Source organism: Rhizophagus irregularis, chromosome 9 (genome assembly GCF_026210795.1).
Source record: "Rhizophagus irregularis chromosome 9, complete sequence".
Taxonomy (NCBI): Eukaryota; Fungi; Glomeromycota; class Glomeromycetes; order Glomerales; family Glomeraceae; genus Rhizophagus; species Rhizophagus irregularis.
This window is the reverse complement of record NC_089437.1, coordinates 4,627,439-4,654,779: the sequence shown is the minus strand read 5'-3', so window position 1 is coordinate 4,654,779 and position 27,341 is coordinate 4,627,439. Positions and strand designations below refer to the sequence as shown.

Sequence of the window (27,341 nt, the reverse complement as noted above, 5' to 3'; positions counted from 1 at the left end):
TTTAAAAAATAAATAATCTTTTGTTTTTTTATTAAATAATATAATAATAAATAAGAATTAACAATTAACAATGACAGTCGCTAGAAGGAGGAGAAGGAGGAATGGGTGGAATGGAAGAAATGGAAGAAACAGAGCTCGTCGTGTTCAACCCAATAATCCCATCATCCAAATAAATCTTATTAACAACAATAGAGCGCACTTAAATATGATTACAACCCTTCCCATCCAAAATTTTTCTGATAACCAAATGATACACGAATTTTTTAACGGTATTCCCTTTTATAATACTATTAACGAATAAAAAATCAGGTAAGAAATTCTATGCGAAAAAATATAATATAATATATACCCAAACCAAAAACATCTACATTACTACGTTTTAAAAAAATCTCTATTGTATTCTTACGTACCGTACCAATCATTTCAATAATTTGATTTTGTTTGCGCCAAAGGTAATATCTGCATATATTATTACTACAGGAAATTATCTGAGAACAAGAGAGAGAATAATAACGAGACGTATTGAATTAAACATTTGGAAACAAAAAAAAAAATTTTTTAACCTCTGCCTTTTTTTACTTTAAATAGTTTAATTTCGATTTGGCATTGATCTACGTAACTACGTTATACATTTCCGCTATCCGTACTTACGAAAATAAGAATTATGGGCTTGTTTAAGATGATAAACAAAAACATTTTAATTTCTCATTCTTTACATCACAATCTAATATATTATCTTCATTTACTTCATTTATTTTATTTGTATTATTATTTATATTTTTTTAATAAATTTATTTTTATAATATCGAAATGTATCATATATTTTATTTAGGGTATTGATAAATATCACCAGTGGTGGCGGTCACCAGTGGTGGATTTATGATGTAATGCCGGTCAGTGTTTTATTAGATTTTAATTCAGGCCAAAAGTGCTTCATAATGCTGGTATGGTGACAATCACCGCTGGTGATCTTTAGCAATTTTCTTGGATTTATAAAGATTATCAAGCAGATTATCTATAATTTTTTATTGCCATTGTTCATATATATATATACAGTATCTTCCAAATTTTTTTTGTCATAAACCAAAAAAGGGGAGAAAGTGATTTTTTTTTTTTCATATTATAGTCAATATTATTTATTGGGTAAGGTGGACAATGTATATCACCCGGGTTGCAGGCGTCTCAGTGATATAATGTTCCCTTTACTCAATAATTAGGCTTTAATGTATTGAAAAAAAAAAAGTTCAAATTAATTCAGTAATGTTTTATTTTAATTAATAATTGGATTTTTTTTTTCCTCGTGAATTGCAACGTTTGGAAGAAGTTTTACACTTTAATAACGACAGATTAATGTCTAATTAGAAAGTAATTAAAAGAGGACAACACTAATATCAGCAACTTCAATTGCTGTAGATGAATTAAAATTTCGTACCAAATCAACTACGACAAATTAAACATGGATGTTTTCAAATTAAATAAACATGAAATCAATTTGGAATAACGTACAAGAAAATCATTCAAGCCTCTCATGAAAATAGAAAATCAAGATACTGGAAGAGAAAATATTCATCAGAAACCATTGGGTTACCCGCGTCCCATCTAATGATGCAGATTATCTTTTTCTCTTGCAGTCAGTTTAAAAAAAATTTATGTGTGTAAGTACGTGTTCTTAATATATTATTATTCTTCTTCTTATTTTGAACACTAAATTTATTACAAAAATAATTATTGTTCTTGCAGATTATTTTCATGGTGAAATTATGGGTCATAATCAATATTATATGTAGGATTTAATTTTTGGAATATGTATTATTTATTTCATGGAGAGTTGGGAATAATAGGGTTTTTTTCCCGAAGGAAAAAAAGACCCCTTCCTATGAAATAAATGGGTAATCCCTTGGAGCGGTCACTCATTAAATATTAACTATTTTAAACTTAACTATTTTAAACTAAAATTAGTAATTTCCCGGTTATCTATATGAGGCCGGGAAATAAGTAAACGAAGATTCCCGGTCATTTATAAACTCAGCTAATCACTCGCAATTGTATGATGAGTTACACTTAGGATTACGTTATGATTTGGTAAACTAATATTCATAATATTTATAGTGTAGTGATTTTACAATTTGTATAAGGAACCTATTAGGTAGTTATTCTATTATCCCATCTATGTATACACTGATGGATTTTTTTGTCAATTATTCTACCGGTATAAAAAAGTATAATGTTATTCCATGGATATCTAAAAAACTTCATATACACTAATCTGGGAGCATCGGTGAATATTTAGTTATTCACTGATATCCATGGAATAACAAGTATACTGTATATTCTACAGTACCGCACTGCTTAAATATTTAATATCAATGAGTTATTTTACATGAGTATTCTCAGGAGTAAAATAGTACTTTTTTATATAATTATTATTATAATACGATCACGGTCAAACAAAATTTAACCAAATCAACTTTATTAATTAAATAACATTATTGATATTTGAAAATGATAAAAATATATATACAGTGATTTATTCTATTTAGTTATGCTTATAGCGCTGCATAGGGTACCCCAGTCTTGTTCAGAGAGGGTACTACAGTATATGGGAAGGGTAACTCTACATGTAGTATGCGGGGGTACTAGTCATGTTATAAAACTAACAGGAAGTTATATCTCTGACCAAAAGCTATTAAATTCGCGTTGGAATTACCTTTAGTACTTTCAAAAGAAAGTATTAGAACGTCCGGAATTCGTCATGGATTGATGTCCGGTTGAATAATACCCTGATACTACTTATACGCATACGCGGCATATAATTAATTATATCATTCTATTAATTAAATGTTAGATCAAATGTTGACGATTGTATCAAACTGATAAAATAAACTTAATGAGGGTCGGTACTGAAGTTTTAGACCAACTCGATTCAATCGAATTTATAAGAATGCCTATTAAAGAAACGTCGCCAACACCACCTTCTGATATCAATCTCACCACTCCTTTCCAAACAATTTCAATATGTATTTTGATTGGCATCTCAGTTACACTAACCAGTTTACGTAATTCATCTAAATTTAATAAGAAAGATTCCAAATTACGTGAAGTAGTTCCTATATGTGATAAAGCCATACGAAGACGTTTATCTAAATCTTTCAGCAGGGTTAAATTTTCCTCATATTCTTGGATCTTTCTCGAATTCCCACCCAATTTTGACCAGAAGCTATCCAATAATTTATTATATTCTCTTTTATAACGTGTTAATTCATACGTTGTCAGATCATGTAATTCTACTGAAATTTCATCTAAATCTGCCAAACTAAATATTTGTTTTTTAAAAGAAAAGCAGAAAAAAAAAAGAAAACAAAGAAAAATGTATTAGTTTATTATTTACCTTCTGCGAGCATATTGAAAGACTAGAATCATCTCCCTTAATTCAGTTTCTATGAAAGTTGTGGTTTGATAATAAGCATCATTTGTATTGGCTTTATTATGATTAACAGATATTTTTAAAGCGCACAAATAAGTGATTAATTTATCCAAAGAACTTTTAGTTCTAGTTTGTAATATTTGTAAATCCTTATCAAAAATTCTTGCTTTATCGATATACTTAATTAATTTATCAGGTAATTCTGAATAAGTGTTCAAAGGTGAATGTTTTATTGGCATTCTTAGTTCAGTAATAGGTAACTCAACTATTTGAATACTATTAAATGTTATTGACGATTGACCATAATTCTCGACTTGTTTACGTGTCTGGTTATATAAATTAGATATTGAAAGGTGAAAAATAATAATAATAAAAATAACTACGCAAACTAATACGAAAAGAAATATTTTGTAAATTTTCTCTAAAAAAAACTCTATAATTTTTTGAAATAACAAATCTTTTAGTCTTAGAAAAGTTATTGCATTTATTATATTTGGCATTTTTCTTCTTTTTTTTTTTGTTCTTGAGAAGGAAAGGAAAGATTGTGACTTGTGACTGAATAAGTCGTGTTTTATACACTTCATTTTTTTGATCAAAATATCTAAAATACCTTTATGGGCCCGATGGATCATATAAAAATCATAACAATGACATAATATCACACGTGGCTAATACAAACACTACGCACATGACGTACGGCATAAAATTGATCAATTATTTTATAGGATTATAAGAATTTTCGCAAAAAACAATAGAAGATCAACAAAATAAACATTTTTTTGCTTTGTAATGACATTTTACATCTGTTACACAATCCAATTCAAATTTATCCATTATACTTGTAACTTGTATTGAATGGATCATATTATTGAATGTTTATGTATTATTGGTAATGGTAATGACGCTATTTATTAATTTTCTATGTGATTTAACAAAAAAAAAACAAAATATACAAAAAAATAATTTTTTTAGAAATAATTTTTCTATTCTATGTACTAATAATAGGGTTTGATTCCTATTCCAAAAAAGCGAATGGATCTATCAATAAATTCTATATTAATTAATAAAACTTGTTATGAGAACGTTCTTTTTTTTTTTTTAACTATACAATGTATGCATAATTTGAAGCATTTCACTACGTGTAATAAATCCATCCCCATCATTATCATAAAATCTAAATAGCCCTATAAAAAAAAGAAAAAAAAGAACTTTGATTAGTTACCAAATATTTATATATATATTTATATATAGAATAAAATGATTTAGTTTAAACTTACATTGTAATCTACCTTCAACATCTTCACTAATATCCAAAGAACTTATAAATTCCTCAAAGTTTATAGTTCCAACTGTATCAGCCACCGTTGAAGAAGATGATGATGACTTATTTTTACTTAATTTTAAGGATAATTTACTTATGGATTTATTAGATTTAAAACTTTTATCTGATTTTTGACTGGTAATTGATTTCATGGTTGATTTTCTTCTTTTTATATTTTTTTCTTTAGATTTTTCTTTTTCTTTTCCGACATCGGTATGATTAATTTCTTCTTTAATAATCTCACATCCTTCATCGTTCGTTAATGGAGTCAAAGCAAATTCATTAACACCATAATTAGTAGAAACAGAAGATGAAGAAGATTGAGAAGAATAATTTGATATCTTTCGTGAAAAATAATCATCTTGATCATCAGAAGAATCTTGATCAGAAAATTCTTTTTCATTAATACTCTGAGGACTTTTTTGAGTAAAAGGTAGACCATAAGAATAATCTTTATATAAAGGACCATTCATCGAATGTGTATTACTTGGATTTGATACCTCGTTGTCATCATTATTAAAATAATAATCTTGGTTCATTAAATTACAATATGGAGTTGGAACATCTGATATAAAATTATCTATTTGGTATGGTGTAGGTGGACTATATATAAATTTAAAGAAAAATATTAGTATAAAATTAATGAATAATTATTAATTAACATAATGATAATTAAACTTACTTGAAAAAAGGTGATCTAGATTTTACATATTTATTACAATTTTCTAAATTATTATTACTATTATTATTATTATTATTACTATTATTACTTGACTTTGGCTCTACTTCATTACATTTATTCGCAATATTAATGTTCAATGTACTTAATAACTTTATAGAATTTTGTTTCGTCTGGATATAAACTCCTGAGACTTTTTTCAACGATTTTTCATAAAATAGTGATAATGAATTACGAGTATTATTTGATGATGACATTTTTTTTACAATATGTAAGAAAAATTAAGAAGAAATTATGAGCGAGAGATAGAAAAAAGGGAGAAGAGAAGAAGGAAAGGAAAGGAAAAGAAAAGAAGGAAAGGAAAAGGAAAGAGAAAGTTAAAAAGAATAGGAAAGAGGAGGAAAATAAAGGAAAAGTTTATTTACAATAAAAAAAAAATAGAGAATATTTATATGAAATTTTTATATTTATAATTTCTAAAAAAGATGATTAATAATCATACTCCGAATATTGAAGAATATTGATATTTTAAGTAGATATATACTTTTAAAAGTTTAAAAAAATGAGAACAAACCTTACCAGAGGTAAGTATTATACAAAATAAATAAAGTGAAAATAAATAAAATTTTAAAATTTTTTTTTATATTATTCCCACGAGGAAAACAAAAAAAAAAAATGAATTTTTTTTAAATCCCTCCCGGAAAAATTTTTTTTTTTTAAAAAAAAATTTTTTTCTTTGTACTATTGAATATATTATATATTATTTATTAAAACAATCAAAACTGTGGCTTAAACCGTTGTGTCCGTTGTGTCTAACGTCATATTATGTTATAATAGACACGTATTTGGCAGGATTTACAGGATTTACAGTAACACAACTTCTTTTCCACAATTGAATAACATTGATTTTCAAAGTAATACTCATTATGAACACCTGAATCTTTATAATAATTATAGTAAGTTCTTGTTCTTTTCATCGGTATACCTAAATTTGTAATTGGTGGCTTAAACCCTTCATTTATTTTTCATCCTGTATTATACATTATAATGTAAAGGTATTGTATTCGAATTATTGATACTTACAAATTTGGTATATTATTTCCAAAAGAAGTAAGTGAAAAGAATAACAAATCATAAATTTTAGAAACTTTTTGTTTTATTTTTTTGGATTAAAAAATTTATAAAAAAAAAAATAAAAGTGCTAGATTGAGACTTGTAACACAATTTTCACAAGTATTTTAAAATATTTGATTAATTGAAAATCATTTCTAAAAATCAAGTTGAATGAATTAAGGAAGGGATCTACTAATTATAAACAGGATTTTAATTCCATAATGTAAATAAACTCCTGAAGGGTCTGACCACAAAACGACCACAAAATTCTTAATAAAAGTTCATTAAATCCTTTTTTATCCATTCAATCCAAAAAAGAATTTCTTCGAAACACCTGGGAACTCCTTTAATACAAGATAACAATCCTGTTTAAAATAATTTTTCATACATAAACAATATAACAATATTAAATATTTCCTATAACTTGGTACTTGTTTCTAATTATACTTTATTATAATATTGTTTATAATATTAATTGTTATATCCAATTCATAATTCATATTGACTTTTGAGGGTAAAGAACATTCGAAAATTTAAAACTTGAAACTATTTATAATACATAATAATTGTACTCAATTAATTTAAAGTTTTCTCATGGTTTTCGTAGTTTCCATAGTTTATACTTCTTGTGAAACTTTATTATGGCTTATAGATAAGTCATTGGTATGAGTCTATTTTTGTATCTCCGATAATCCGATTGTGTCATAATAAAGTTATCTGTTATAGTTAATTTTATTCGGAAACTGAAAGTATCTGAAAAATATCTGAAAGTAGAAAGAATTTTTTTTTTTCTCTCTAAAAGAAATTAATTTTCCTTATCATTATTCATTTATTTGTATTTTTCTTTGTTTCTTTACGATCAACCCATAAACAATTGTTATAGAAAATTTCTTATTATGGTAATCTGAACCAAGACGTTTATAAGTTTGTTACAACCAATCATTTTTTATCGCGTAAAAATGTGTTTATTTTTTCTAACCCATTATATATATTTTTCCTTTGTTTAATAATAATAAATGGACAGTCAAAAATTTATTAAATATTTACGAATATTCCTAAAATGTTGATAAATGGACGAATTAAATTAAAGATAAAATGACTTGAATTCGTTCGTAAAGTTTGACCCTAAATGTAAACAATTTCTCCCTTTGTTCATGCTTTACCTTTTTTTCTAAGAAACCTTTATCAATAATTTATTATGTGCAGTATTTGATAAAAATATGTATGCAAAAGCAATATGAGATTATGTAATTTATGTGCGTAAGAAATAACATGTTAATCAGATTTACCTGTGCGGATTTGCGCACACTTGATGATAAACATTTGTTCATAAAGCACATGTCTGTATCGCTAAGCCCAGGATGAGCTTTGAAGGTTACCTGTCATATTCCAAGTCTCTCAAAATTGCACATCAATAAATATGTATTATTGATTGGGCGTTCAATAAGTATGCTATCGTTTGGTCATATACTACAAGGAATTACCTGGTTTCATTGAAGTAATATGAGATAATGGTTCTAAAATAGTTAATAAAAAAAGTATATAAAATATTAATCATAAATGCAGCAAGCAGCAATAATCCAATCAATCCAGAAGTTCTATACTATCAAGATTTTAACCGGCAATACTGTATGTGGAAATTATTGAAATATATCATAATAGCTCATCAATCATAATCTATTCAATAAATTACTATGCTGAATATAGCATAAGTAAAATGCCATACATTATTTAATAAAATAATTTAATGAAGAATTATTTTGGTTTGAGTGATTTTATACGTTATTGGTCAAGTAAAAAAAAATATCTCATTACTCTTGTTTTCTTTGAGTTACCAAGGGAAGCTACATACTTGCATCATACTAAAAAAAAAAAGACATTTCGTCATATTTTGAATAATAATGTAGAGCAACGTTTAATAGTACCGGGTCCAAAGTTAGACGTAGTATTATTTAACTAATGGCGAAAGTTAGTTCAATCATAATGTCGGTCAAATCAATTGACGTTTACCAACGCATTTTAATTGGGTGATGACCTCGATCTTTTTTTTACTGATCTTTTTTTTTAAGTAAAAAAAAATCCAAAAAAAAATGAAACGGGTTGTTAATGGAAATAACATACAACAAGCATCCTGTATAAAAGTCAAATCCCGGATATGTTTCGTTGACTAAATAAAATTTCTAAGTTATGGTTTGGATAAAGGGACTGTAAAACTGCCAAGGAAACAAGTGAGTTATATTCTAAAGGATTATTTAAAACTTATTTTCTGACTCATTAATATATATATTTTTACGCCTCTTAGGACCAAAAACTTGCTGAGAGATTATTTTTGTCAAGCGCATACTATGATTCTTCTTCACTTGATATTTGAAGGTTCGACATTGCGCATTAGGCAAACTTCATATTAATACTTTATCCAAGCGGTGTTATACCTATTCGGTAACGTCCTTGAACCCAAGGTAAGAAAAAAATTTTTCAAAACTTCATCAAAGTACGCACGCATCTTTCAAAAAATATAATGATGTAAGGTTGTCGCCCCAGACCGAGTTATCTCTCATGTGGATACGACGAAGTGTATGCCAAACAACACGCTACTGATCTTTACTTAATAAATGAATTATTGATCCTAATTTTTCAGATCAAAATTTATTAATTTTCTCTCTCTCTCTCTCTCTCTCTCTCTTACTATAGTTTAAAATAATGGTACATATTGTACCTAACGATACATCTTTTTGTCTTCGTATGAAACATTCGATGTTTACCACGTTTAATTTATTAGGTGAGATGTAAATTTTTAGTTACTTCAAAGAACATATTAGTATTGTTCATTATATAATTATCAACGCGAGATGATAATCCAATATCTTTTTATGTACTATCAAATTCTGAAAATAAATAATAAAATTAATGATGGATCAATTAATATGATCGCAAAAAATAACCTTATTTATTTAATCTTATATCATAATAATGAGAACGGGATTTTAATTTTTTGTTATTCTTATTTTTATGGGAATTTAGGATTTAATTGGAGAAATTATTTAAAGCATTCAAAGAGTCAAGGTTGGCGTTATACATATACTAATGTTATAAAGCGTTATGATGTATATTTACCATGCTAATTCTGATGTATTATCTATAAATACATTATGATGTTAATTTTTCATTTTATTACTGATGCTTATCATAATTATTATTTTTCTTTTTCATCTTTGACTTCACTTTATTAACCAGTATAAATTATATTTGATTTATAGAATAGGAATACTGGACACTATACTACTTTGTGAAGAAATCAGAATATTACAATCAGGAGGGTTTCTTTTCGAAACAAATATCTAAATTAGGTATAATAAGAGCTAATTTCATACTGATTAGTTGTAGCTGCAATTTATAGAATGCTATCTGTTAAATAAAGTAGACCATGTTTACAAAAAATCCAAATAAAAAATTGATTAAAATATAAATCTTAGTTTCTTTTATAATGTAAGTTTAAAATTATACTCTTTTTAGTTTGATTATAGGATGAAAAAATTTCATTCTTTTTTACTTCTGTCCTCATCATTTCTGAGATGTATCAGAATGCAAGAGATTTGTCATTTACTTAAAATTTTTAAAAGTCTCACATTTTGCCCATTTGTACTTTTTTCACGTTTTGCTCTTTTCAATAATAGCCTTTATGTTTGGAGAAATTGTGAAATCAGCATGATTGAATTTGAAGAAAATTAAAATGAGCACAAAAAACAAATTAATTAATTCACCAGTGCTATAGTTATTTTGAGGTTGATGAGTCACATGACTAAATCGCGGGAAAGACATTTCACGATATTTCATTTTTGAAAGACTAAACAAGAATATTAAAATTTGTGTGTTCGCGTGTGATTGATGTACTAGAATCAAATCGATCTCATGGACCCCGACTACAAAAATACACTAGAATGAAACATGCAATTCCGAATTTGCGCCACAATACACGCGTGAAGTTTTATTGGACACAGCCCATGTAATATATCCTTTTCTGGAGAGGTGTCTTTGGCCGCGGATTCATTGACCAGAATTAAGGAATATCTTGCACTTTTTAGTGGCCAAAAAAATGGGTCAGGTCAGATCATCCACACGTACAGTAAGTAGTTTTGCCATTATGGTTATTGTTGTGGCGAAGAATTTACCAAAAAATTCATTGCTTTTATTAACCTGCATTGGGTTCAAGAAAAACATAGCACCTGATGTGTTATGATTCATGACGTTAAATTGTTTTTTTAAGATGCGGATTTTTTTTCAATTTGTTAAAAAAAAACCATTTTTTCGTGAAGGTCTCAGATTTGGATAACGAGGTTTTAACGTGCCTTCACTTTCAATTAACTACTCAAGTGTTTCGAGCTTTCTTTTTACTCTTTTAAAAAACCTCTCATACTTTCTTTCTTACGAAAATGGCCTATCAATATGATCAATATCAACAACAGCCACCTTACGGAGGCGGTGCAGAAAACAAAACTACACTATGGTAAGTGTATAGTTTAATGGTTTTCTCTGAAAGACGAAAGCTCACAGCTTTTTGTCATTTAGGATGGGTGAGCTTGAACCGTGGATGGACGAAAGTTACATAAGACAGATTTGGTATCAGCTTGGCGAAAATGTAAATGTAAAATTCATTAGGGATAAGTTCACAGGGTAAGAACTAAAAAAAAAAGATCTCAAAATCATTTTTTGATACATTATAATTATAAATTCTCTTAAACTTTTCTAATAGAGCAAATGCTGGATATTGCTTTGTGGATTTCGTGAGTAACGCGGCCGCGGTCAAAGCTTTAAATACAGTAAATGGAACGCCAATCCCCGGTACTAATCGATTATTTAAATTAAATTGGGCATCTGGAGGTGGATTAACTGACAGAAAGTAAATGAATTTATCATTTTACAAAAAAAAAAAAAAAAAAAAATTTAGTCTAATTGATACTATGATCTTATTGATTGTCTTATATTCCTTCAATTTTATTAATATTCAATTCGTAATAGGGATGATCGTGGTCCCGAGTTTTCGATTTTTGTTGGTGATTTAGGACCTGAAGTAACTGAATGGATGTTGGTGGTAAGTTAAATAACTTTATCGTGATTTTCCTTTATTTTAACATGAGCTAATATTTTTCTATTCTTTTATAGTCTGTTTTTCAACAAAGGTATACCACTTGCAAGTCTGCTAAAATCATGACTGATCCTATGACTGGCATGTCTCGTGGTAAGTTAATAAAATAATAATTTATGTAGTTTAGTGGATCATCGAAATTGAAAATTTTTTCTTTTTTTATTCTTTTATTGTAGGATATGGTTTTGTTAGATTTGGTGATGAATCTGAACAACAACGTGCTCTTGTAGAAATGCAAGGTGCATTTTGTGGTAATCGGCAAATGCGAATTTCCACGGCGACACCAAAAAACAAAGCCGGCATCCAAGGAAATTATTATCAACAACCTACTCAACAGAATACTGTCTTGAATCAATATAACGATCCGAATAACACTACAGTTTTCGTCGGCGGATTATCGGGCGTTAATAGCGAAGAAGAATTAAGAAGGTATATATTATGATTATTTATTTTCCTTTTAATATTTAAATATCATAATTTCATTTAATTAATCAATCCTAAATTATTTAATATGTAGTTATTTTCAAGGTTTTGGTGAGATTACTTATGTAAAAATACCTCCTGGTAAAGGTTGTGGTTTTGTGCAATTTGTTCATAGACAAAGTGCCGAAATGGCAATTAATCAGATGCAACATTACCCAATTGGTATTTGTTATTAATTTAGATTCCTTTATCATAAAACATAACTTATTTAAAAAATAATGGATTTTACGTTATAGGCAATTCTAGAGTACGTTTATCCTGGGGTAGATCTCAAACTGATAAGACTACTATCGGCGCTTATCGGTAATAATTTTGCACATATTAATAAAATTTTACCTAAACATAAGAGATTGACATATTTTGTTCGTCTTGTAGTAGTCCACAACAAACAAGCCCATATAATTCCATCGGAGGTATGACACCAACATCAGGTTACAGCGCTTATGCTCCAGCAACACCCGTTGCCACTACGCCGGTGACTCCGATCCAACCTCAAAGTTCAACACCGCCCTTAGACTCTTTGGACCCGGTCCCCGTTCAGCGTTTAAATGAAATCTTTATTTCCAAGCAAGAAGCAGTGATTGAACGAATGGAATCAGAATCTAATTGGATCGGAATTTATGCTCAATAATTTTAGAATTGGAGATTTTTAACTCAAAAATTAAAATAATAATATATATATATATATAAACAAAAATTTTATATGTGTAACATATGTTTCATTTTGTAAAGAATTTCATTTTTTCTATAAATTTTCAAAATTAATAATAATTGATTGAAAAATTATATTTTATTTAGTTTTAATTTTTTAATTTCAAATAAATTTTGTAAATTGTTAATTAACTTGAAGAATTTTTTATTAAGCCCGTAATCGCTTTTATTTTGTCTATTAAAGAATTATCATAAAGTAGTATTACTAAATTAGAGACAAATGATGACCCATTAGAATGCATTGGATAATCTAATACACGTGGTATAGATGTTTTAAAGAACGGAATCCTATCTGTTGTAACAGATTTCATTAAACACAATGAACGGAGTCCTTCTATACCTCCAAATCTTATAAAAAAAATTAAAATTAGAATTCTATCAATTAATTTTTATAATTGAATAATTGAATTAAAATTATTTACCTTCCAAACCCAGAAATTCCGACTCCACCAAATGGTAAATTATTGAGATAAGTAGCACCAAAATCATTTACATTTACCATACCACATCTTAATCTTTTAGACATCCAATCACCTTTACTTTGATCTCCCGAAAATACAGAATTACCTAATCCATAAAGCGATTTATTACATATTTCAATTGCTTCTTCATCCGTTGAAAATTTCATCACTACCATTATAGGTGCAAATAATTCTTGTTTTAAAATTGTCATTTGTGGAGTTACATCAATTAATAAAGTAGGCTCAAAATATTGCGCTGTTGGATATTTTGGATGAATATATGGGCGTCCTCCTAAAATTAGTTTTGCTCCTTCTGATACGGAAGCTTGAATTAAATTTTGAAGGCGTTCTCCCTACAATTAAGTTGATTTTTAATAATACAAAATCATGTCACATTATTATTATATAGTCAGCTTACAAACCTGACCACTCATAGTCATTGCACCAACATCCACAACAATATCATCATTCAAAACACTTCCAACTTTCATTTTTTTAATTTGATCTGTAACCCTATCTACAAATTCATTATATAATGATTCATGAACTAGAATACGTTCTAACCCAACACAATTTTGACCAGCGTTTTGGAAAGTGCCACGCATAATAATTGGAAGTGCATGAGACAAATTTGCATCATGTCTTATAATAGCACAATCTTTTCCGCCCAATTCTAAAATGCAAGGTGTTAAATTATCCGATGCAGCTTTCATTACTTGTTTACCGACTGAACTTGATCTAAAAATAATAATATGAGAAGTTAAAAAAATATATATTTATTTATTTATTTCTTATTCCGTTTTTTTTTTGTTTTAATCGCGTTTAAAGTTTACCCGATAAAAGTTATTCCATCAACTCCACTTCTTACAATAGCTTCACCACAATCAGGAAATCCACACAAGAACTGAACAATATCAGGATCATGTCCACATTCTATTAAACAAGTTTTAATGATTTTATTATAATATTGCATTGACCATGCTACTTGTTCTGATGCTTTAATCAAAATTCCATTTCCAATAAATAATGATGATATTATAGGAATAAATGTATTATGGAATCTAAATAATAAATTGTCACATAAGTTGAACAAGAAATAATCTAAAACATAAAAAAAAATATTTTATACTTACGGATAATTCCAAGATACTAAAGCTGCTACAACACCAAGAGGATGATATTCAATTTTAGCCAATTTATATGGCATAACTGGACTAGCTTCTCGATATTCGGTAGCTAATGCTTTTTCTCCACGTTTTATGATCCATCGTATTTTTTCACATGTTGATAAAATTTCTCCAAATTTTCCATCAACAACTACATAAAAAATTATATTAATATTGAATTAAAATTTCAAAAAAAAAAGGTAAATACATACGCGTTTTTCCTGTATCTCTACTAGAAACCCAACAAATCTCTTCTTGATTATTTATAATGAAATTCAATAGACTATTAAGTACCCTTTTTCTTTCAGCAAATGTTGTTTTAACCCATTTCTGTTGTGCATTTCGAGCTTTCTTTAATGCTTCTTTAACATCATCATCAGTGTGAGCTGGAATTGTGGCTAAAAATTGTCCTGTCGCTGGATCATAACACGTGATATAACCAGGATTTGAAACATCCTACAGCAGAAATGGTTAAAGCGATTAAATTTAAAATTTATCAAACAATTCGATGAAATGATATGTTACCCTTAAGCAAGGTTTCTCCAAAATTTTACCATCGTTCCAACCAGGTTTAGCCTCTAAAAAAAAAGAAGAAAAAATAACAATTAAAATAAAATATTTTATCCCAACATTTGATTAATTTTTTTTTTCTTACCGATAGGAGCTTCAACGACGAATTTCACAATTTTATCTTTGAATAATAAAAATTTTAAAATTAAGATTGATATGATAATTGTTAATATACCAATTAAAACTTGAGTTAAATTCAATTCTAATAATGATTTTGTTGTTAATTCAATGAATTCAAACATTTTTTTTTTATTTTTAATTAATTTTGATAAAGATAATAAAAATTAATAAAAATTTCGTGTTCTTAAATTAAATATAAATCAATTAGATAAAAAAATTTTTTTTTTTTTTTGATTATCATTACATTTGTAGAATCGGATAAATGATTAAGCCGTTAGAACTTTCTTATTAGTGAAATATAGTTTTCGTTTTCCTTTTTCTATTCTATTCATATTAAAAAGAATGAACTTTAAAAAGTTTACAATGAACAAACAAATTAACTGTGCAACATGAAGCTAAAGAAACATACTGTTTTGTAATCATGACATTTTATGGCTAACTACATACGTATTTACACCATTTTAAAATAGGTTAAAATAATCATTTTTAAATAAATTCCTTAATGTAAAAAATTGATAATGATACAAAGAATTTATGAAAACTAGCAAATCAAGTGATTTCTGACCTTTTAGATTTAATTCGAAATCAATGCTATAAGTTCATTATATAACCAGAACTTGTACATTACAACATATTTTATTTCGATTAAATAATTAATTGGGTACTTAACTGAAACCCACGAAAATCCAATAGTCATATTTATTATTTTAAATATTTAATAATTTAAATCAACTTTGATATTAGTTTCGATTCGGATACCGGATAAAAGCATGACGATCATCACGATGTTATCTCTACTTTCTTATATATGGAATCATTCCCGAAGACATGAAATAGTTCTCAAGTACGCCACTAGCTTATTAATTAGTATCTCTTTAAAGTTTGTGTAGTTATCTACAAGAACTAAAACATCCAGCAGAAAATTCTCGTTATGGACTTTGTAATTCATTACAGGTATTATATTTTTTCGTTTTTTACGCGGAAATTAAAAAGTTGTTCGGAAAATTTAGTTTTAATTGCAGGAAATTGATTTTTATCTTAATAATAGATACCAGAGGATAGTGTCATAGTGACCCTTACGAAACCAACAAACAAGCAGCAAGAGTGGAGACAATGCTGGATACTGAAACTTGTTCGATCCATCACACCAATACAGGCAGAATTAGCATTGTGTATGAAGGAGAACTTAATAGCATGGACCCACTCCGTGGTTAGTTATTAAATGTATTTTTAAATGTTCCAATTATGAGAGAATTCGACAACTGCAACCATGCTTTAGGAAACTGTTTCGAATTGGTACCCAGGACTCTACATGGACAGATGGTACCGGTACCCCGAAGAAACCTATTATGTATTCCCTGACGATCGAGATGATCAAGAAAACGTAAAAATCAGACTCTGATTCCTCCCTGTGTAAAGTGTTAACTGGTAAAGAAATGATTGGATTGTTTTCGTGTTGCTAGTCTTGAGCTTCAAAGTGAACCAGTGAACCTCAAGAAAACTATATGAGTTTTAGGTATAGTGGAAATTAAAAAAATTAGGTTCAAGGGGCAGATTACTTTTCTGGATTTCTATGGTCGTGTCTTTACTTGTGTGTCATGGTTTTTTAGAGATTATTCCGAAATAGTTAGTGTCAAATGAATCCAAACCCAGGTTGCATGGGACGTAACCATATTCGAGCTTAAAATGAAAATTCACGGAAAGCCGTAAATATCATTGATTATCACGGCTGCTGAAAATCAATGATATCCACGGTTCTCCGTGAAATAACTATTACAAGCTTTATTAGAATTTGAGTTTTAATAATAAATAATATTTATAGAACGTAAATTAGTTTGAACAAAATTTATTATAATTTAGACTAGCAACCCAAGTTTTTTCTATTATACATTACAGATCACCGTGAACTGTTAATATTTATGACTGGTTCTAAAAAAAAAAGAAAAAAAAAGAAAAAAAAAGGAAGAAATTAAAATACAATTTTTTTTAAAAAAAAATACATACAATAAAAATAAAAATAAAATAAATTTTCTTAAAATATATTATAAATTAGTAAGAAATATTATCTTCAATTAATCATTATTACTTTTACTTTTTCTCTTATTAATTTTTGTTAAATTATTAAAAAAAAAAAAAGGATTTTTGTTTCAATGACCCTTTACTAAATAAGAATTAAGAACATCAATATAGAAGGTCAGGTTTGTAAGCCATTGTGATTTCATATTACTGTAAAAATCATTAAATTATAGCACCAAATCCCTTAAATTTTGTGTTAATATGATATCTATAAATAATAAAATATTTACGTTAACATATAAAAAAAAAAATAAATAAAATGATTTCCTTTTTTAAATTTGATTAAATTATAACATACCTGTTATACTACCCATTATATGTCGCAATAAATTTGTATCTGTTGCATTAGTGAAATGTGGGTAAATTTCTTTTATATCACTACGATTCAACCGTTGAAATCTTCGTTTGAAGTAATATGTTGTTTGTTTAAAATCTCCATTTAGCCCTAAAATTTCGATTCATTAGATTTTAATCATACGCTAGTACAAATATAATTAATCCGGTCTTACCTTGATAATCAGGGAAATATTTCTTGACAGGAGATTGTTTGATTTTTTCTCGAAATATATCAATTTTATTTAAAAATAAAATCATTGAAGTGTTCACAAACCATTGTGAATTACATATTGAATCAAATAACATTAAAGCTTCTTGCATTTGATTTGCATCTTTATCTTCCACCAAACATTGATCATAACCACTTATGGCTACCAAGAATAATACAGCTGTAACATCTTCAAAACAATGAATCCATTTTTTTCGTTCTGAACGTTGACCACCCACATCAAACATTCTATAAGAAAAAAAAAATATTATTGATTAATTATTTCAAAATCGAAATTGGCATAATTATCAAGGACTGATTATTACCTGTAAGTTAATGGACCTAAATGGAATAAAGTTTCTACAATTCCTGTTGTTTTCATTCGACAACGTAGAATATCTTGATCTGTTGGAATATAGGTTTGTAAAAATAATCTATCTAATGATTCGTAAAAACTAAAAAGGGAATAAATAAACAAATAAATAAATAAATAAAAATTATAAGTATATACAAAGTTGAAGAATCTAAAAATTTCAAGACACTTACTAACTCATATTATCATGTAACGCGTATCGGTGACCCCGTTCATAACATTTTTGTACACCAGTATCGGCCCATAATTTTTTCAATGGAATCAAATAATGAATAGGAAATGGTTCACCTTTAGAAATACACGGTGGATCATTAAATAATGATATATATTGCTACATGTAATAAGAATCTATGTGTTAAATACTTGATCAAAATATTAAAAATATGATAAAATAATTCGTGTCCTTGGAAATATAATTACATTATTATTATCATCACCAAGGGGAATTCTATAATATTCCATTGCTTCAAGTACCAAATGAATTGATTGGACGATGTTTAAGAATACAATGGATCTATATGTTTCTTTCTCTACACTACTGAAACCTGCTGCATGAATTAATTTCATTTGTTTCAAAATTGTACTTTTACCAGATTCTCCAGCACCTAAAAAAAGTAAACAAAAAATTAAATAAACTTTTTCACCAATAAAAAATAATTTTATTTTTTTTTAAATGATACCTAATAAAAGCAACTTCACTTCAGTTTTTAATTTCTTTTCGTCTTCTTTTAAAATTTTATTTATTCGTTTATTTGAAGCAACGTAAGTGGTATCAGCTGGTTGAAATATACAATTTCCCATTTTTACGGTGTTTGTTACTTTACAATTTTGAATAATGTGACTAAAATAAATTCTGTAATAAATATTTATTATATATTTAATAAACGTGTTTAAAAGGTAAGAGGAAGGGTAAAGGTTGAAGGTTAATATATATAGTATATATAAGGAAAATATCAGATAATGGATATATATATTACAAGGATATATTTTTATTCGTTACTTTTTTTGAAAGGGTTCGTTAATAATAAAAAATTCTTTGTTATATTCTTTGATGGTAATACAAAAAGAAAATACGCGAAATTTGTTCGTTAAGTGAAAGGAAAAGAAAGAAAAAAAAATTGATGGATGATAAGGATATCGTCGTAAAATGGAAAATTTATAAATACGGGAAAAAAAATATAGTATATTTTTTTTTTCTTTTTTACTAAGAATATATGTGGTTTATATAATGACTAACGATTACACCTATAAACCGGTAGACTTGTGTTACAAAATCGAATGTTACTTCGAAAAAAAAAGAGATAACGGGATAATTATTTATTAAAATGAAACCTGAATCCTAGTCTGAGAATAATTATTTATGGAAGTTCCGTTTACGTTGAAATTCAAGCGGCATATTAATTTCACGCAAGATTACTTGTTCTCAACAATACAAATTATAAATTTCTTTGGATGAGTAAATCTTTTAATTAAATATCCGAAATTAAAAGATTATTAATAATGATCTCGGTTTACCACGAAAACGTGATAATACTATTTAGAATAATGAATCGGAAATGGAGAAAAAATCAACAAATTATAGAGAAGATAATCCATCAATTTTCAATAAAGAAATTCATTAAACATTATTAAATTAGTTAGAATTAGTTAGTTAGTTTAATTAAACTGACACCAAAAGCAATCAAACTTTATAATACCGAATTTTGTATAACAAAAACATCATTTGTTTGTTAGTAAATTACGCACATATAAAATATATCACTCCTTGTTTTATGTTCTTTTGCCCCACAAAATTTCCACATGGTACTTTTTCATTTACAGATTTATTCAGGCATGACGGGTAAAACTTAAATTTTAAGGGTATTTTAAATATATAATGATGTAATTGTTTTAACACATTACGTAATAATGAAAGTTTATATAATGATGCTGACACCTTCTTAATAAGATGATGATTAACAAATCACTCGTTGAATTTCGGGGCATTTTTCTTAATGTTTCAGTTTTCGGACCAATTTATGATTTTCTCAAATTTACCTTTTCTTACTGCGCCAATATTTTGTGGTTTTTTTTATCATTTTAATCATAAATATCAGATTTTGTTTGTGTCTTTTGTGATGTAGATAAACCGGTTGAACCCGAACCTGTACTCTATATTTGTATTTTTATTTAATCTGAATAGATAATCTGTGGTAAAAGGTTGGTTTTGTTTATGTAAATTAAACTGTTTCGATATCAATGAAATCAATAGACGCCAATTATAAATTTATCCTATTTCTTAATTTTCGCACATGAGAATATGAATGAAAATAAATTCGTCCATTCAATGAAATTTATTAAGGATTATCTTGGCGATTATCATCATTATTACCTATATAATATGCAACTGAATAATGGAGAGTCATCTAATGAGTAATGACAATAAGGCAAAATATATTTATGATTGAAAGGAGAAAAATTTTATTGATTATAAATGGTTTAATATCTGTCTAAACTTTCCTTTTTGATTTATTCCTTAAATAATACCCTTTTTTGTGCCAAATAAAATTGGTTTGATCTCCTTCATGATCCTCTTTTCCATGAAATATCTTTTCTTTTTAAAATCGCTTTGATAAAAGTCAAAGATTGTGATACCATCAAGGGGCTTTTTCTCATGGTCAATCTTCCACCCCATTGGAAATCTATCTAATTGAATAATTTCAGGAGTACTGTTTTTTCCATCTCTCTTATATTTTACCATCATCGTACCTAAACATAAAGTTTTAACAAAGAATGCGTAATCATTTAAGAATGGAATTTTGAATCCAAGGATGCGTTTGTTTGAGGTTCCAATAGAAATATTAAGGGCTAAAGAACGTTGAAATAATTGAAGTAAGTACATTTGTTGGAGATCAATCTTCATTGGAACGGAAATTTCCGAGGAGGTATTGATCTTGATATCAGAAGATTCGGCGACGATGATAGTACTTTCTTTCTCCGTCTCTTTTTCTTTGTTGAGCATTTCTATTTGATTCTTTTCTTGAAAAGGTTCGAATCCAATTTCTTCAAAAACTTCAAGGACAAAATCCTTTGTTGACTCGTATTCTTCAGCGTCTTTAAATCTTTCAAAACATTCAAGAATGAACTTTCTTTTTGCTTCATCAACTTTAGCTTCACCAGTTAAAAATTTAAAAAAGGTAAAAAATGCTTTCTTATAATTATCTTCATACTGCTGGACATTTTTTTTGTTTGGTTTTGTGAACATTTTTTGAGATGAACTTTTTTTTTTAGAAAAGGGAGATGAAAAAATTTTTTCGTATCATTTCTTGATTAATTTGATTATTAAATCATATCGAGTCAAATACTCATCAAAATCAGTTAAACAAAGATTCATCATATGATATCATATATACTGTATACTTTGATTTGATACGTTCATCGCGGGCCGCGGCTCTGGTTTAAGATTTTTTTGCTGCGAAAAATTCTTATCCTGAACACTCGTCGCTAACTAAATACGGTATCGAATATAATGAAATCAAGCAGCGCTAAGCATAAAAATTTTTTATAATCAAGCCAAATATTCCGATCACACTAAAACATCAAATTTTTTACCAATATTCAATAGGTTTAATCATGAAACTTAATTTATAATATACAAATAGAAAAGAAAAAAAAATATACGGAAAAGAAATATTTTAATTTAAACGTCTAAATTAACATTAACGTCATCTCCAATATCTTCACTCAATAAAAAAACTTGATGACTTTTAAACACGCGAGCCCTTTTTTGTTCATCCCAATTTTCCTCTTTCGCCATTTTATCAATTTCCGTTAATAAAATTTTCAATTCTTCTTTTAATTGTTTAACTTGAGATTTTAAATTATCAACTTTATCTTCATCATATTCAATTATTCCTACAGCAACGGTACTAAGAGCTTTAATTAACCTCCAAAGACGAAACAAAATCAATAATCCTGCAACTTCTCTTTGTTTTCCTTTGAGGAAAAAGTCTAAAAGAAATGTTGTTATTATGATAACCGCATCAAAAAGATGTAATTGCCAGTGATGATCTTTTATGAAATAGCGAATTCCAAAAATGAACAATTTTAAAATCACTTCAATAACGAAAATAAAATTTATTGTAAATGCGATATATTCAAGAACTTCAAAGAAAATATGTTCTTTTTCTTCAAATTCTGGCCATAAAAACGATACAATTATTACTGAAAAAACGGAAATAAAATCTGCTGCTACTAATCCAAGTATTATCCAATGAGCTTGACGAGATTCAAACTTTCTTGCAAGCTTTTCTCTAACTTCATCAATTTTCTTTCTGAATTTTGACCTATCTCTATTCATCAATTCAGTACTTCTTGAAGAATTCGTTGGTATAGATGATATCGTTCCATAATTCATTTTGGAAATTTATAGTTTTCCCCATTAAAAAAAAAATCAGTCACTATTTATATTAGATTATTTTCATGATATCATATTTACCATATTTACCCATAAATGTATCACAGTGACCATTCAAATGATGTCATATTAATCTTTTGTTATTTTATTTACCGAACTATATGTATTGTATAGCAAAATTTACATGCAATTTTACAGAACTTCTTAAGCTATAATAATAGTTTGTTCGAAAAAAACGGTTTTTCATGATTATAAAATAATTAATTTGTGAAACTTGTGAATTTCATTAGTTAATAACATCATGTAAAAGAAATGCAATTTGGTCGAACTAATAGATCTTTGCTCAAGAGAGAATTTTATGTTTTAACCAGGTCGTTCTCAAGGATAGATTGATGGATCAGAAAGTTTCCTGGGTCTATAAGGTAAAAAAATCAAAAAATCAAAATTTTGCATTTTTATCTGAAAAACAGCTTTTTTAACAAACAAATCTCTTTTTCTTGTAAATTTATATATAAAATAACTGTTTGATATGTGTAATTAATTATATTAATCTTATAAAATTTTAAAATATCAGTAGTAATATTTTGATATTTGATTAAATATTTGATTAAATATCACTGCTAATGATTGTCATCTTATCAGTAGAATTAAAAATATCTGCCTTTTAATATTTATGTAGTGAGAATTACGGGCTTAAAATAGATGATAAAATTCCGGCAAAATCCGGAATTTTTAAAAAGTCGCCGGTAAAAAGTTTTATGTTCCAGATATTTGTCCGGCAAAATTTTAAGTTAACTCCATATATATCTGGTAAATTTTAGTAGATTCCGGAAAAAATCCGATAAAATATTTTCTTTCCAAATCTTTGGCCGGATTTCTATTTTAAGTACTGCTTGTAATAAGATTTAGCAATATTTTATTTAATCAGTTTTAAAATTACCACTAATTATTAATACCATAGTTTTCAGAAAAAAAAAATTTTTATTTTTTGTACTAAACTATATATTAATATTATGGAAAATATCTTCTATGATAGTCACTCTCATTATAGTCACATTCTACTATATACTTACATCTCACATAATGCTGGGTGAATACATGTACAAGAAAAGGACTAATCCTCTTTACCCACATGCATTCTACATTTTTTAAAAATATTTTCAACCAGTCTTTTACAAAATCGTACTCTTGTTTTTATATGGAATATAAAAACATATGCCTCACAAATGAAAGAATTTGCAGAAATTTTTGAATAAAAAAACAAGGTCTTGTATGATATTACACTGAAAAGATAATTTAAAACCATTAAAACAATTCTGCCTTGTTAATCTTAAAACTGTACCAGACCCATAATGGGTTATAATTACTGTATATGCAGAAATCAGGTAAATTTGCTAAAAGCATTTGCTTTCTATCATCAAGTGTTTGCTTCTAACATTCAAATTGGATTTAATGATTCTGACTATAATTGGTATTTCATTATAGAAAGAGCCTATCATTTCAATCTACTTGAATAAATATAAAAATGAATGACTAGAAAGTTTAAAATAAAGGAAGAAATTCTAAAGTGAAAATTCATAAAAAGATAGAAGTGAATTTGAAAATTATTTCAAAAAGAAAGAAAAGAAAAAGAATACTAATAAAGAGAAGACTACATGGAGGTCAAGTTAGGAAGTTGAGAAAGTGAAATAATATATAGGAGGTCCAATTGAGATTAAAATTAATTTGGAAGAGTATTTCTTTTCCATTAATATTTAAATGTGTCTCAAAACTGTTATATTTATTCTAAAGTTGAAAAGAAAAGTTTGCTTAAATTTTTCTTAAAAAAGTATGGACTTGATGCTAAAATTAACATACTATATAATAAAATGTAAAAAATTTATTCAGAAGCAAAAAAACACCCTTTATAAGTTTATCTACAACTGCGAAAAAAATGCATAAAGTAGCAAATTATTGTATTATAGATATACTGTATTGTCAGAAACTTTTGGTAAATTTAAATCAAATAAATAATTACAGAAAAATTGCTTTCATAGTAACTTATATATCTTTATTTGACTTATATTATTGTACAAATAGAATAAAGGTATGAATCTTCTGAACACTTATACTTTTAAACATGATATGGTATTTAATACAAGAATATACAAAAATACAGAAAAAGAAAAATATTCTGATACATATATTTTCACCTAAAAAAGATATTGAAATGAGAATACTTGTAATGGAATTGGATTTTGCTTCATTATATTCCAGTTTTATCATAACATACAATTTCTCTCCAGATAAAATAATATTAATGCATAAAAAGGCTGATATTGCATAAAAAAATGAAATCAATTTGCATAAGATTATTTTCATTTAATAATTACATTATTTAAGCTTGAAGTATATGATATGATAATTAATTTAAAAAAAAGATTTTATATCCTATTATATTAGAGAATTTATTCAATAAGAAAGTAGAACTTAAAGTATATCTTGCCTTATTAGAAAAAAAAAAGAAACAACTTGAGAAGATAATAAATTTAACTAAGGAAAAAGGTAAAAGAATTCCAAAAAGCTTAAAATTAGAATATTCATTTATATACTTTAATTATAATTATTTTAATTTAAAACAACAAGCTTTAAAGATATATATGAACACTTTTTATGAAGAAGTAAAAAACTCAAAATTTCCAATCTTTTTTATGAATTAGCTGGAAAAGTTTTACCAAATAATTTTTTTAGGTAATTATCAGAAAATAAAATAATAGGACTCATTATTGTAAAACCTTCCTTTTATATTTTTCATCATTATAATAATAATATTTTTTATTTTCATAATAATATTCATCATTATGCATATTACTATCTTTATAATAATAACTTAATATCCTCTTTGACTTGAAATTCACTTGAAAAATTAAAGACATAGGTTGAGAAGTTTATTTGGGTATTTTTAGGCAAATTTTTTCTGAAACATAATGTCTTAAAAATTTCAATTATATGATCTGTTACCAAATGCAACTTTTCTAATGATATTTCATAATCTATAATCTCTTGAATTTACTATGAAAATCTGTATTAATAGTTCTTTCACATATAAACAAAAAAAGTTTAAGAAATAAAATTAAACTGGAGCTCAGAAAAAAAAATCTAATTAATAAAATTAAAAAGTTTATATTGAAAAATTGCCAATTTTTTGAAATATTTTTTAGATTTAAATACAATAGCTTTCAAAACAATTGTATAATTATTTTGGATATATTTGAGATATTTTTGAGATTAAAATATCAAAAATAATTATATTATAATAATAAAATAATAATAAAAATATTAAAAAATTATTGTGATATTATTTTAAATTATTTTTATAGATCTAGATACAATACAATTATAAAGTAATAACAAAAGTATAATAAAAATATTTTAATGTATTAAATGTATTTTAGTAGTATTTTAAAATTATAAAATTATTTCAAAAATTTGGCCATTTTTAGTGAAGTTACCATACATACAATTTTAAAATTAAATACTTGAATAATTATATATGTTTGTATAATAAAAATCTGATTAATTGAGTTTCTATAAAAATAGTAAGATTAATATAAAATTAAAATAAACTCTGTACTTTGATTAGATTATTCACAAATAATTTCAACTAAAAGGCAGAATGATCAATGAATTAACTATTCTACTACATGCAAAAAAGTGATATAAAATGAAAAATCTTTATTACAATATAATTCAACTGCTAAAAGAAAGAATAAATTATATGATATTATTATTCATTAATTATTAAAATAAATTTAGAATAATTTAAAGGATTTTATAAAAAATCGCCATAGCAATGTGTCGCAAGTGTTACGTGACTTTACATATGTGAATAATTTGTCACCCCGCGTCATATCCTCTAGTTTTCCATTTTTATTATTTATTCTGGGAACTTAGAATTTTTTCAGTGCAAAAAAATACTATTTGTCACTCCCTATACATCACGTGCTTAATTTCGGCCAAATTTTATAACGCTGGCCAAAATATCCTTTTTGGAGCTTTAGGTAACGTTGCACAATCCAAAAAAAGGCAATTTTATTTTTCAGCAAAATTCAAGTTTTTGTTACACAAAACTTCCAAAAAAAGAAAATTTCTTTGACGATCTTTTAATTCCGGCTGGAATTATAAAATCACGTGACACTGGCGATGCATCGCCATGGCAATAAAAAACAAAACCCTAATTTAAATGTAAAGAAAAAAAGCAAAAAGAAAATTATTACAGGGATATGATTCTAATACTATTAGTATAATGAACATCAAGAAATTGAAATAGAAGTTATGAACTGTAAAGAATGTTATGCTCTAAATCATTTATTATGTAAATAACGTAAAATAATATATTAGTGCTTATTAGATAAAACAAGTGCATAAATATAATATCCTTTTGGAATAATATTGTAAACATTGATCATAGAATTTAATTTTATTATTTTTGTTTTATATTTCTAACTCTTTCTACTATGTTTAAATTAATAACACTATATAAAAAATCTAAAATACTCAAGTTATTAATTATTTTTCTTGTGTATTGTGATTGAATTAAAATTCAATATCTTTATTATAATATTGACAATAGCAGATAGTAATATGATTAGAATTTTCTAGTAGTAATTTTAAAATCACATTTTTTTCTGAACATATAATTTTTTTTTCCTAGAATTTTGTATGAAAAGTACTTCTATATGTCTATTTTTTTCTTCCATTAATGTCAAAAATTAAAATATT

General features: G+C 26.6%; 10 protein-coding genes across 11 annotated transcripts; 4 read left to right on the top strand and 6 right to left on the bottom strand.

Annotated features, from left to right (window-relative positions):
* Positions 1–2,422: 2,422 nt before the first annotated feature.
* On the bottom strand, positions 2,423–4,032 carry OCT59_030079 (uncharacterized protein). Its single transcript, XM_025322550.2, has 2 exons — positions 3,389–4,032; positions 2,423–3,313 (listed from the first exon to the last, which is right to left on the bottom strand). Exons 1-2 carry the CDS (start codon positions 4,006–4,008, stop codon positions 2,866–2,868), a joined length of 1,068 nt encoding a protein of 355 aa, XP_025166012.2. The 5' UTR covers positions 4,009–4,032; the 3' UTR covers positions 2,423–2,865.
* Positions 4,033–4,300: 268 nt separating this feature from the next.
* On the bottom strand, positions 4,301–6,087 carry OCT59_030078 (uncharacterized protein). Its single transcript, XM_025322551.2, has 3 exons — positions 5,428–6,087; positions 4,702–5,348; positions 4,301–4,608 (listed from the first exon to the last, which is right to left on the bottom strand). Exons 1-3 carry the CDS (start codon positions 5,679–5,681, stop codon positions 4,523–4,525), a joined length of 987 nt encoding a protein of 328 aa, XP_025166013.2. The 5' UTR covers positions 5,682–6,087; the 3' UTR covers positions 4,301–4,522.
* Positions 6,088–8,284: 2,197 nt separating this feature from the next.
* Positions 8,285–8,856, top strand: OCT59_030077 (uncharacterized protein; the record flags this gene model as incomplete). The annotated part of the gene is made up of 3 exons (XM_066146425.1): positions 8,285–8,472; positions 8,740–8,765; positions 8,840–8,856. 3 exons carry the CDS (start codon positions 8,285–8,287, stop codon positions 8,854–8,856), a joined length of 231 nt encoding a protein of 76 aa, XP_065995071.1.
* Positions 8,857–8,882: 26 nt separating this feature from the next.
* OCT59_030076 (uncharacterized protein) lies at positions 8,883–9,799 on the top strand (the record flags this gene model as incomplete). Its single annotated transcript, XM_066146424.1, has 5 exons — positions 8,883–8,910; positions 8,959–8,996; positions 9,229–9,316; positions 9,559–9,600; positions 9,795–9,799. The coding sequence occupies 5 exons, from the start codon at positions 8,883–8,885 to the stop codon at positions 9,797–9,799; spliced, it is 201 nt and encodes a 66-aa protein (XP_065995070.1).
* A 1,015-nt stretch (positions 9,800–10,814) lies between these two features.
* On the top strand, positions 10,815–13,000 carry OCT59_030075 (uncharacterized protein). Of its 2 annotated transcripts, XM_025322552.2 has the most exons (9): positions 10,815–11,041; positions 11,104–11,208; positions 11,288–11,434; positions 11,554–11,626; positions 11,698–11,773; positions 11,857–12,109; positions 12,198–12,325; positions 12,400–12,466; positions 12,539–13,000. In XM_025322552.2, exons 1-9 carry the CDS (start codon positions 10,968–10,970, stop codon positions 12,792–12,794), a joined length of 1,179 nt encoding a protein of 392 aa, XP_025166014.1. In that variant the 5' UTR covers positions 10,815–10,967; the 3' UTR covers positions 12,795–13,000. The 2 variants fall into 2 exon arrangements, with proteins under 2 accessions (XP_025166014.1, XP_065995069.1); XM_066146423.1 differs by lacking the exon at positions 10,815–11,041 and having other exon boundaries at positions 11,070–11,208.
* On the bottom strand, positions 12,935–15,313 carry OCT59_030074 (uncharacterized protein; the record flags this gene model as incomplete). Its single annotated transcript, XM_025322553.2, has 8 exons — positions 12,935–13,222; positions 13,297–13,688; positions 13,758–14,073; positions 14,169–14,396; positions 14,469–14,652; positions 14,714–14,957; positions 15,027–15,079; positions 15,157–15,313. The coding sequence occupies 8 exons, from the start codon at positions 15,311–15,313 to the stop codon at positions 13,003–13,005; spliced, it is 1,794 nt and encodes a 597-aa protein (XP_025166015.1). The 3' UTR covers positions 12,935–13,002.
* A 663-nt stretch (positions 15,314–15,976) lies between these two features.
* On the top strand, positions 15,977–16,593 carry OCT59_030073 (uncharacterized protein; the record flags this gene model as incomplete). The annotated part of the gene is made up of 4 exons (XM_066146422.1): positions 15,977–16,035; positions 16,082–16,145; positions 16,240–16,401; positions 16,471–16,593. 4 exons carry the CDS (start codon positions 15,977–15,979, stop codon positions 16,591–16,593), a joined length of 408 nt encoding a protein of 135 aa, XP_065995068.1.
* Positions 16,594–17,434: 841 nt separating this feature from the next.
* On the bottom strand, positions 17,435–18,985 carry OCT59_030072 (Guanine nucleotide-binding protein alpha-2 subunit; the record flags this gene model as incomplete). Its single annotated transcript, XM_025322554.2, has 7 exons — positions 17,435–17,475; positions 17,566–17,712; positions 17,777–18,060; positions 18,138–18,266; positions 18,358–18,515; positions 18,605–18,789; positions 18,865–18,985. The coding sequence occupies 7 exons, from the start codon at positions 18,983–18,985 to the stop codon at positions 17,435–17,437; spliced, it is 1,065 nt and encodes a 354-aa protein (XP_025166016.1).
* Positions 18,986–20,699: 1,714 nt separating this feature from the next.
* On the bottom strand, positions 20,700–21,428 carry OCT59_030071 (uncharacterized protein; the record flags this gene model as incomplete). The annotated part of the gene is made up of 1 exon (XM_025322555.2): positions 20,700–21,428. The coding sequence occupies one exon, from the start codon at positions 21,426–21,428 to the stop codon at positions 20,700–20,702; it is 729 nt and encodes a 242-aa protein (XP_025166017.1).
* A 264-nt stretch (positions 21,429–21,692) lies between these two features.
* OCT59_030070 (uncharacterized protein) lies at positions 21,693–22,580 on the bottom strand (the record flags this gene model as incomplete). Its single annotated transcript, XM_025322556.2, has 1 exon — positions 21,693–22,580. One exon carries the CDS (start codon positions 22,578–22,580, stop codon positions 21,864–21,866), a length of 717 nt encoding a protein of 238 aa, XP_025166018.1. The 3' UTR covers positions 21,693–21,863.
* Positions 22,581–27,341: the final 4,761 nt, after the last annotated feature.

What these genes read in the sequence shown, in the direction of transcription:
- OCT59_030078 (XM_025322551.2), bottom strand. Translation starts at nt 5,681, where the DNA reads ATGTCATCATCAAATAATACTCGTAATTCATTATCACTATTTTATGAA. An exon ending in TCTAGATCACCTTTTTTCAA is followed by an intron (nt 5,349 to 5,427) that starts GTAAGTTTAATT and finishes ATTTATATATAG; the next exon opens with TCCACCTACACCATACCAAA. An exon ending in TGTTGAAGGTAGATTACAAT is followed by an intron (nt 4,609 to 4,701) that starts GTAAGTTTAAAC and finishes TTTTTTTTATAG; the next exon opens with GGCTATTTAGATTTTATGAT.
- OCT59_030075 (XM_025322552.2), top strand. Translation starts at nt 10,968, where the DNA reads ATGGCCTATCAATATGATCAATATCAACAACAGCCACCTTACGGAGGC. An exon ending in ATTAGGGATAAGTTCACAGG is followed by an intron (nt 11,209 to 11,287) that starts GTAAGAACTAAA and finishes CTTTTCTAATAG; the next exon opens with AGCAAATGCTGGATATTGCT. An exon ending in GATGCAACATTACCCAATTG is followed by an intron (nt 12,326 to 12,399) that starts GTATTTGTTATT and finishes TTTACGTTATAG; the next exon opens with GCAATTCTAGAGTACGTTTA.
- OCT59_030079 (XM_025322550.2), bottom strand. Translation starts at nt 4,008, where the DNA reads ATGAAGTGTATAAAACACGACTTATTCAGTCACAAGTCACAATCTTTC. An exon ending in TTTCAATATGCTCGCAGAAG is followed by an intron (nt 3,314 to 3,388) that starts GTAAATAATAAA and finishes ACAAATATTTAG; the next exon opens with TTTGGCAGATTTAGATGAAA.